At 30.5% G+C, this 11706-nt stretch overlaps 1 protein-coding gene across 1 annotated transcript; it reads left to right on the forward strand.

Annotated features, from left to right (window-relative positions):
• The first annotated feature begins 6478 nt into the window (after positions 1-6478).
• Positions 6479-10616, forward strand: LOC134237866 (ficolin-1-A-like). The gene is made up of 4 exons (XM_062720019.1): positions 6479-6562; positions 6845-6941; positions 10028-10192; positions 10290-10616. The coding sequence occupies exons 1-4, from the start codon at positions 6560-6562 to the stop codon at positions 10532-10534; spliced, it is 510 nt and encodes a 169-aa protein (XP_062576003.1). The 5' UTR covers positions 6479-6559; the 3' UTR covers positions 10535-10616.
• Positions 10617-11706: the final 1090 nt, after the last annotated feature.

Consider the following 11706-nt stretch of genomic DNA (forward strand, 5'->3'; position numbering starts at 1 on the left):
TTTTAAAAATGAGAGCGCGGGAATACATGCCCCAGAACGTGCCATGGAAACCAATGTATTGCCCATAGCAATATCAGTTAGTATTCTCATAATATTAATAGTAGTAGTGCTAATTGTTTTATACATCATCAGAAGACGGAGAGCAACAAGACGAGATCCTGAACTAAATAACCGAAGGATGAACAATCAAGATGACCCTGAAGCCAATGAAATATTAGCCAGTGTGAGAAGTTCGCTTGAACATACATCAGACACATTAACTGACACAAATGAGCATCAAAATGAGACAGAAACTAGTTTTTCTCATTTGCTCACAAAAGACCAAGAAGCAGCAGGAAGTTAAAAGAAACTGTGTTAATGTGAGAGGAGTGCCTTCCTATATATAACCTGATTTTCAAGGAACTGCATGAGGAGAAGCCAAAAATACTGACATTGGAACATTTTTTTATATAAACTTCAAAGTTTGTGACCAAAATACCTTTATTAGCTCCTGAAGTTCCAAAGATTTTTGGTGATTGAGCTAAATATGACATGTTTCAATGTAAAGTATATTCAGTTTTACATATGTAATAAGTACTAGTTAAGAGGACTTTGAAGCGTGTACTTGCATTGATTTCTTGAAATTACTTTAATTTCTAAGAATTCTTCTATAAAAAATAATGACATGAAAATATAACATAAAATCAGGTTTCGTCTGACACAAAGGAGAAATTTGTTTTCGCCACGGACAAAAAAATACACTTAAAAAGTGTGAGCGTAATATATCTGCTTTAAAAAGGTGCTTTAAAATTTTTTAAATTAAGTTTTATTTTGTATTTACTTGATAAATATTATATGTTTTAATACATTTTTCATTTATTTATCTAAAGACATAATCGTTTGTATATTTATCCTGTGTGTTATGTTTTGACCAATAAAAAATAATGATTCATGCTGAGAAAAAGATTTTATTATTATTGGGTGGGTGGGGTGGGTGGGGGAGTGGGGTGGCATGTGTTTGATGGGATGGTGGAATGTTTTAAAGGGGTTGAATTTGTGGTGCTTTTTTGCTGTCAGATACATGTAAGTGATAATAAACTTTATGACAAAAAATATAAAAACTCTAAATTCCTAAATGTAAGTTTCTTACTGAAAATTCATTTCATCTAGAAAAACCATGAAAATATTACAGAGATGTGGGTATTGGGTAGCAAAAGTTAAGATTGCAAGATTTCTGATCTCAGGTCTTGCAAAATTCAGTGTAAAAAGAAATAATCGGGGACTGGGCAAAATACAGACCCCGTAGTAAAACCAAAGGTTGGATAAAGTGCATAGGAGGAGTTTTTAGCACTTTTTGAAACCATACATACATGTATTATACATCTACATAGACCGCAACTGAAACTTCGCAGTGCTATGTGCATATTTTATATATATTTTTTAAATATTGCATTTGATAAATGATGATCCCTCTATACGTCAATATCGAAAAAAAAATTTATACAAAAATCTGATCAGCTGTTCTTGAGAGCAATTTTTGGGTAAAATGTAAATCTTACCTAGCAACGTCTTGGATGGATTGATGTGATGTTAACTTTCATTGGTTTTTTGTTCTAAAACTTTGTTGTTGTATCATTCTTTTACCTTCACGATTTCCCTCGACAAAATAGAAAGAAATTTTGAGTTATAAACAAAATGAATGATACACTTAAAAATGACATAATACACTATGTATACCAGCATTATATATGTGGGTTTAAAAATAGAAACGAAAGTAGACATCATATCTCCCTTGGGACAGCAATTTCTTGTAGGTTTATCGCCGTTCCTTTTGTTCATATAGTTGAAGACTGGACATAGATTTTTTTTTCTGAAAAATTTGTAATTAAAAATTTTTAAAATGAAGCATCTTTGGACATAATTGAATCTATTAATTGGAGAACTTAAATATAACAAATTTGAAATCCATAGTGAAAATAATTTAATTTACCGCAGTAAAAGCTTTGATATTATAGTATACCATTTTAAAGATTACGCAATGTATGACTATATGTATATTTTGTTTCATAATTGCTGTATTTTACAATTCAGCTGATTTTCCTGATTAATTCCAGCGAATTGATTTAAAAAAAAATTTTTAGAAATATGATCGAGTTAAAAAACGTCATTAAGTAATTAATGAAGTCCCCTCTTACCTATCCTAAGCAAACCTCGTATGCAATATACCGTTAATATACTCTTCCTATCTTATGTTAATGTGCGACATGTGCATCTTTGATATATAATATTTTTTAAAGTCACGCTACCTGGACAAGGAATAGGACAAAAAAAATCCCCTCCCTATAACGTGATTACGTTAAAGTTATGTATAACCAATGTAAAGCTGTGGATATTGTGTTCCGCAGTAAACCTTGTAAACTGGCAGAAATAAAATAAAAGATAATCATTCTTCTGGTATTTCAATCGTTATTTTTATTTTCTATCTGCAAGAGATCCCCTATATAAATGGGTAATTTTCTTAGATAGTTTAAGGTGTGTCACCCGTCAACTTTTAAGAAAACTTACGTCAAATTCTACACTTTTTTTACAATTCCAGTTGCATGACATATTTGAATTTAAAAAATGCAATGGCAAATTATACAATATTCAATTTAAAAACTGCTCACGAAGTCATAAAAAAGAATATTTATCTGGGAAGTTTTCCTCTGGTGGAAGGATATTAAAAAAAAATATTCTTTAAAATTTAATGTCTTTATACTCAAGCCCACATATTTTTATTCTGACAATATTTTCTGTCATTATATGCTAGAGGAATCAATATTCAATAATTCAGCAGTGAAAAAAAGAATGAGACGATCAGTATGTACATGAACCATCTAGATCTTGCAAAGCAGGTAACAACAATAGTCTTGATTTCTAATGTTCTTTATTTAAATCATTATTTAAAGTACCGGTATTTTAAAAACAACAATGATGTAATTCTGCATGTGGTAATCCAACTTACACTCCCAAAGCTCCGTTCCTAAGGAGGACATTCTTCAAAATTATCTGTCATTTTTGAATGTTTTGAATATTCCAACGATCGAAAGGAATTTGAATTACCATATCTATATTGAATTCTAAAACTTCTTAAAAGCACTTTCAAACAAAGTTACATAGCGGTTGTAGTAAAAATTCTACTTAGCCTCCTTCTTTTCACATCACTTAACTATTAACAGTTACTGTAGTAAAGGAGAAACTCCAGTATTTTCGAGTAGGGGTGTAATCAGATGTGCATACTATATAATTTCGAGGAACATCTGGAAAATTTGAAATCAAAATTTTTTACCAAAACCAACAAAATAAAATTAAGAACATTTCAACCTTATATACAGTTATTTGCCTAAATAGCCCAAAGTCCAGACTTTTTGTTTTCATGATAAGCTTTTTTTAAACATTTGAATTTACCTGTCTTGTTATTGAACATTTGCAAAATTATTTCATAAAACCATTCTGGTTGCATCATCAACTTCCCTTACTTACGAAGTGACTTACCTTCATCACCTACTTACGGGTGATTTTTTTCTTCTATATATACAAAATTTTATTCAAAGATAAAAGTGAATGTGATTGGGCAGCAGGCGAAGCCCTCTCCCTACAAGGTCAAGATGAACACACACAAAATATAGGTATAAAACTAAATAAACAAACATAGTAGAAAGGAAACAAGAAAAAAAGTAGAAAAAATTAAAATGTAGTACCGGTTAGAAAAATGTAGGCAGAAATAACATACATGACATTGTCAAATACGTGTTGTTGCTACGATGTAATCATGCACGGCTTCGAATATTTGAATATTAATACGTATTCCACGATGAGGACTACCATACAATAATGAATCAAATTCATGAATTTGATCACATTCAATAATACTTTGGATTGTTTGGAAAAGTACAAGAACTATGCAAGTACAAAAAGTCAGTTTTTTGTTTTATGATGATAATCAAACAATATCTTTGCCTCCGCTATAATTCTATGCATAAACGCCTTCGGCCTGTATGCAAATTGACGCTAGCAAATTGCCTGATTACATTATAAAAAAGGTTATTCATAAATAAATCTTTGACAGTCAATGCAATATGTGGACAGAACATATATAAACTTATTGACAAGCAAGTTGATGAAACAAGAACATCAACAGTCTCGTTTAAAGTCATCATTTCTTAAATTCTGTGGTCTATACAATAACCTTGTCATAAAATACAATTTATCATTGAGACAAATGCTGACTGACGTTTTTCAAACTAATTGTTAGTCCATTATTTATACATTGATTTGACGACGGATTTTCCTGTTATTTCCCGATCATGGCAAGAAGCACACAGCGGATGTGGCAGGTCAGCAGAAGATGCTCACTCCTCCATGGCACCTAATCAAACCTTTGATGTTTTGGAGATCCGTGTTTGCTCTGTTCCTTTTTGTATTGTTTTATGGACTTTGAAATTGAAAACCGTTTGCTTTCTTCATATTCTTCCTTACAGTACTCAAGCTCAAAAGTCCATTCAACAATACAAGTCAGGAACAAAGTGAACACTCTCGGAACTCTTAAATATCAAAAGTGTAAAAAAAAAATATCGTGTTTATCTTTATCATACATATATATGGATTAGAGTGCTTATTATTATAATAAAATCAATCTACATGCAACTTCGACATAATGTTGAAAAGAGAATTTCTTTAAATCAATATTCAAACATGTATTGGTTAATTATGCAAACGATTTTAAACTATAAGGAAAATAAATTGCTTTTGAATATCATATGAGGTCAATAACACATTATTTTACGTCAACAATCAAAGCTATAAAGTAAAATATTCTGTAAATAAGATATTTTTTATGAACTTAAGTAGAATAACAATATTTATAGATACCTATTTGTAATTATCATATTTGGTTAAGTGTGGTTTATTGATTTAAATGCAATCGATGTTGGTCTTATGTTTGTCGAGATTCTTATTTTTTGCCATCCGACTAATGTTACTTGATGTATTATACTTACACATTTTCACTCTTATTGTAAATCAAACATTAGCATATTGATTTTTTTCTTTTTTTCTTCATTAGAAAATCTGGGTCAATAGAGGAGATAGGGGAAATAGATAAGCTAATAAAAAGAAAATTGAATTATATTTCCTCTACAACACGAAACTTAAAAATCTAAATATTTTAACTATCAGGTAGCGTGACTTTCGAAAATATCATATATCATACACATGTCGCACGTTAACAAAAGATAGGAAGAGTATATTCTATTCATAACTAACGATACATTGCATAAACGAAGATTGCTTAGGAAAGGTAAGAGGGGAATTTTTTAAATTTCTTAATGATGTTCTATAACTCAAGCATATTTCTAAGATATTTTAAAATCAATTGTCTATATGTAAATTTAGTTAAATAAAAGCAAAAAGTGAAATCATAAATTTTATATTTATTCTTAATAAAGTTTGACAAACTTTATAAAACACGCACTCTCAAAGCAATGAAAATATTGTATCGAAATTCATTAATTTTTATTTCAAAGTAACGTGCTATTGTTAATTATTATTCACGAAAATTTAAAGAATATTCCTTAAGTAATGCAACATACGTTTTATCCTAATTAATTAAGTGTTATTTAATTCTATATTTTCACATAAAGAATACTTATATGGACTCTTTATCACCAATAACGGCATGTTGTTACGAATATTTTCAAAAAGAAATTGCTTGATAAGTGACATTGTTTTATTACTGATATAGCAGTGTGTCCAAAGAGCTTTGTCTTTTAACCTCCGAACCTTGAAAATTTTTTGTAGTGCATGTTTCACACAAGGGTGTTTTATCTTTTACATTGTTTTTTTATGGAAATCAATAATATTTGCTCTGATTGGATTCACGCAAAACCATTGAGTTGCCACAGCAGTTGGTATTTAAAATTTAATTTAATTATTTAACACTATGAAATTGTGACTAAACTAAAATTGTTTTCCACTCTCCTTTTCTTTATAGAACATCACTTAAAATGAAACTCGTCCTAGTTGCACTATTTCTGGTGCTAGGCACTATCGAGGCAGTGAAAAATGATGTTAAACCTAAACCAACAAATCAATGTGTGACGGAAATGAATTCCTTTCGAACACTCCTGAACCTTGCCTCACAACTTGTGGAACTTCAGCAAGCTAATTGTAACAAAGGGAAAAGTAGAGAAATTCAAGGAAATCAGGAGAAAGAAAATAAAACAGGGTTGGCTACCAAAAAAGACATAAAGGAATTGAAAAATGAATTGAAGTCAATGAATGCTTTACTTCAAAATTGTAGAGGTCACAGAAGTAAATAATTTTTTGTATCACTAGAAATTTAACTTTATTTGGGATTGGGAGTTTATTTATTTTTCCTTGCAAACATGAATTTGTAGATTTGGGATATACCTTTTATCCAAAAGATTGTCAGGACCTATTGTTGAGAGGTTACAGAGAAAGTAAGGCTTACACGATCTACCCAAATAAAGGATCTGAATTCTAGGTTTACTGTGATCAGAAGACAGACGGGGGTGGATGGATGGTAAACGACGTTTTATTTTAATTTTAAATATGTCAAACATATATACAGAACTTCTTATTACTTCCAATTTATTTCAACATCAAAATTGGCGATGTGTATATTTTCCATCCAGGGCGTTTTCATTCAGAACAATAACTTAATTTTTGTTATCAAAGCATCTAAACTATTTTCTTTTTTGATAATTTAATCGTTAAAGTAACATTTGATTTAACACTATATATATCCTTCCTTATTGTTAAGGCGAATACAGAAAATTGAAATTCAGGAAATCTTTCATTCAAGGTTATACAAAGGAGACATGATGGATCAGAAAATTTATTCAGAACCTGGAATGAGTACAAAACTGGGTTCGGAAATCTGACGAATGAGTTTTGGCTAGGTATAATAAATATACGTTCCTGTATTTATTCACTGTTATTTGCAATTGGCAGAAACAAAAATCTTCTCCCTGAAGTTAAAAAAGTTTTCTTCACCAAGATACCCTTTCTGTTCTTATTTAAAGACAGATGTAGAAACTTCTATTAAAAAAAACGACTTGAGACACCACGTACTTTTTTCCTCAATTTTTTTATTCAGTGTTCCACAATAATGAGATTTGAAGTGAAAATATATAGATTAAAAAGGATGATTAAAAAAAGTTACAATTTTGAACCTCATAGAAGATTAACTATTTCATAATATTTTACAGGTTATTTGTCATCATTTGCAACAAAAATGGGCTTAAATATATATACACCAGTCAAGGCATCCATTTTTTTATGCCTCATATGCCCATAAAATTCTTTATTGTTGAATTTTTTATGCGTTGTAGAAAGATATTAGTATTTCTTCTAATTACCGTATATCAGGTTTTTTCGCGTCATGTTTTTTCCGCGAATCAGAACCTAATTCAGTATAATAAATTTACGCGAATCAAATTTTCAGAATTTAAAAGTCCCAGTTATTATATTATTAACAATTGTTTACGCCTATGAAGGAATAGAATGTAAAATGTAAAGTCATGAAGCTTGAGATACTTCATACAGGTGAGAAATAGATCGATCGACCTTCACCTCGTCAATTTCGAATGACCCGCTCAACTGATTACACACTTGTGTTGCGTACTAACTCTCAAATCCACAGATATTGGGTGCGTTCACAATTCTCCCATTGGTTGATATTGGTGGTGTAATTTACCAATGGCAAAACATTGGTACCAATGTTTACTATTGGTAACTTTTATTGGTAACCAATTCTGCAGGCCAACCACATCTCTGGTAGATTGGTAACCCAGATTTTTTCGTTTATTAGTGTCATCCCCAAGATGGCTACCTGGATTGTTCCTGGTAGCATGAGTGAAGTTTCCTCACTAGTAATAACACTTCAGATGAATTCTACTACAATATAAGGGAAAATATTGTTATCTCTACACAGTATTCCAAACTTCAAACAAATGATCACTTGTTTTGAAAAAAGAATATCACCTGAAGACAAGTTTTCATATAAAGTGATGTCCATAAAAGTAATTTTATTCGGTTTTAGGAATACAATAAACAAACTTCATTTTGAATTTGTTGTTTCTGGAAAATGGTGAATAACTCAACATTTGCCGTTGGTTACCATTGATTACCATTGGTGACCATTAGTAACCAAGCGTTATCATTATTCTTTTGACAACCATTGGTACAGCCTTTTGTCGTTTTGTCATTAGTTTACCAATATGCTGTTCACAGTTTAAAGGCAACCAATTGTACCATTGTTCAACATTGGTGCCAAAGACAAGCCAATGGCAAATCGATATTCGTACCAATGGAAGAATTGTGAACGCACCCATTATTTTTTAAGATTTAACCAAGTATAGGTCATTTACTGTTCCAAACTGACTAGCAGCTCAGGTATAATTAGTTTAATAGCTTCTCGCAAGGAACGTGACCCATATAATTAGCTAGCTTGTCAATTAGTAAACAAACAATAAGGGCTTATACCTATTACCGGTATCATGCGCTTGTCCTCTGATCCCGTTGTTATACCCTCTACGATATAATATAAGAAATAATTCTACTACATGTACAAGGAGAAAACTTTGTATTAAATTTACGCTGTTTTATTTTCCGCGAATCAGAACTCGTCGCGAACAAAGCGGAAATTGGATACACGCGGAAAAATCCTGATATACGGTATACTGTGGTTTCATCAATATTCGTTGAGCACCAATTTTTGTGGATTTCGTTGTTGAGCAGATCCATGAATTCAAATGTTCATTGAAATACGAAATATGACATTCATTTGTATTAGCAATGCCTCTGTCCATGAAATTACGTATCCTCGAAAAATTCAGTTTTTCAAAATTGATGCCAGCGAAAATTAATGAAACCACAGTAATAAATGCTAAAAAAAAATGCGGATTTCCATTTTTCAAACTCTTTTAAGGTAGTTAAATATAAAAAGGATTTGAAATATATATCTAAATTATTTTTTTTTTATATTTTAAAGGAAATTAAAACAAAAGTTACCCCTGACACGGTAAAATTCCAATTTGCTTTACAGTGAGCCGTTTGTCGTAGAAACTGTACAATGTTTTTTTTCTTCACATTTTTAATTCAAAAGTATTTATTTGAATAACTGTGAATGAGTAAAAAAAGATATTTGAATAATACTACAATATATTCATGAATTCTTGATTATCTCCCTTTGAAAGATTTTAAAGGTTTCCAAAGTCAACTATTTCATATCAAACGTTACAAAAAAAACCAACAAAAAACTGAATGATAAAACCTCAGTTTTATTGATAGTCTCAATTTACGTTTGCTGCCTTTATTCTATCGGTATTTATTAGACGAGGCCAATGATAACATTATAAAGATATGTTATTTGAAATGTTTTTTTTTTTTATTTTTATTTTTGCATTTATTTGTTATTACATGGCATTCAATTACTTGAAATAATTCATGATCTTGACTATAAATAATATTTGCTCAATGATGTTAAAAATATATGTAACTTTGTAAAAGACGATACAAGAATTAAGATTTTGAGACAAAAATAAAAAAAAATGTAAAATTTAGTTCGAATTTCCTCTGTGTTATCATATACGGTATACAGGGAAATTGTCACTCCCATTTTAGTTTCCAACTTTCGCCCTAACATCGTTTGGGTTAATTTAAAGAATACAGTACAATATCTTAATGAAACAAAATTATGACTTGGTGAATTTAAAGATGGACATAATTGTTTGCAAGTATGCAATGGCGAAAACTAGAGGGGCGGAAATTTCCCTGCAGTATTGACTTATGTTCCTGAAAATTTTCTTCAAATAATAAAATATGAAATGTTTAATTTGATATATTTTTTTAAACTTAGTTTTTTTATGCATTTCGAACACTTTTTTTAAATTCACATTTTGTATTCTATACAACTTCCTTTTCTTTCTGTCTTCTGAAAGCTGAGTAAACGTCATAATTGAAATACATGTAATAATAATTTCAGGGAATGAAAAAATTCACACAATTACAGAATCAGGAAATTACAACCTGAGAATCGATATGAAAGACTTTTCCAAAAATTCTCGTCATGCAAGCTTTAAAACATTTCAGGTTGGGAATGAAAAATCTGGATATGTTTTGAAAGTCTCAGGCTACAGTGGAAATGCTGGTAAGTCATCTGATATAATCATTCTCAGGTATATGTTATCAGAAAACTCATGTAATGATTAATGATTTATTTCATTATAAACAATGTTTCTTTTCAGGCGACTCATTGTCTAACCATAATACTGCAAAATTCGTTACACAGTATCGAAATGATGGACACGGTTGTGCAAAGAAATATAAAAGCGGATGGTGGTACAAAAACTGTCATCGCTCTAATCTTAATGGCCAATATCTGAAAGGTGAGCATAAATCCTATGCTAACGGTGTGAACTGGTATCACTGGAAAGGATACCATTATTCTCTGAAACTAACTGAAATGAAAATCAGAAGAGCAAACGTCTGAGTCTGAAAATCAGACCAAGAGATGAAGAATGAGGAAAATCAAACCAAAAAATGAAGTGTCCAATTTATTTGTTCACAAATAAAAATTAACCATTTTGTTTCTCTCTGCTGGTCTCACAGTCTCAGTTATTTATCATAAATACAAAATATAGTCACAGAACAGTACTTAAGTGAACTATACCTTACTACAAGTATTAGCTTTCCTAAAAAGCTCGTCTGACGTGGTTTGTTTAAATTAAAAAAAAACGAAAAGAAATAATATATTATGTTATATAATTTCTTTCGTTCGATAATATATCTTCAAGAGAACATGCGTAATCAATATTGTATACAATAATGTACAAAGAACTTTAAATTGAAGCTCCTGGCTCAAGGATCATGAAACAAAGACTTAAATGAAATTTTTAATCGCTGATAAAATATTTATTAATTATGGAATTTATTTCTTCATTTGCACATAACAACATCTCTGTGAAACAATATTAAAAATATCCCTAACCCTAACCCGAATCCTTCTGGTCTGCTTGACATTTTAACATAAAATAAAGATTTTGATCGACTTAGGCTTAAGATGTTTCAAGATCCCGGATCAGCATTTTTCAAGTAATGTTTTAATGTTAAATGACCTTTTATTCAACAAACAGAATAAAATGAAGGTTGTAAATGATGAAATCAATGGGAAGATCTATGATCACTTAATGGGCGCGTAAAACCTTACCCCTAACCCTGGCGATAACAATCTTGGCAGAGCGTTATACATGCTGACCATTCCACTGCTGTTCTTGAAAGCTTTCAATCCTTCTCAAACCATTTGATGTACAATGATTCTCTACTTAACACTGTTACGTAATTGATTGATGAAATTCTGAATTGAAGCATCTGGGAAAAGAAACAAGAAGATGCAAACTAATTTACAATGTAATATTGTCCAAATATATAATCGTTGGATAGGAGTGAAGTATAACACTTCAGCAACATACAATCTATTTACACAATAGATGACCACGTGCCTGATGTTTAGGTACTAGTAATTCAATGTCAAGGTATAATTGTACTGTAAATAAGCAAACAATTATTTAACCATAACATGTAAAATGATTAATCTTTGATACACAACACAAAACAGTGAGATTTATATAATAAGGCATTTTTTTTTATAAAGAACTGAAGCGG

This window comes from Saccostrea cucullata, unplaced genomic scaffold (genome assembly GCF_032062105.1).
Source record: "Saccostrea cucullata isolate Sc308-1 unplaced genomic scaffold, CSIRO_AGI_Scuc_v1 ctg348, whole genome shotgun sequence".
Classification (NCBI taxonomy): domain Eukaryota; kingdom Metazoa; phylum Mollusca; class Bivalvia; order Ostreida; family Ostreidae; genus Saccostrea; species Saccostrea cuccullata.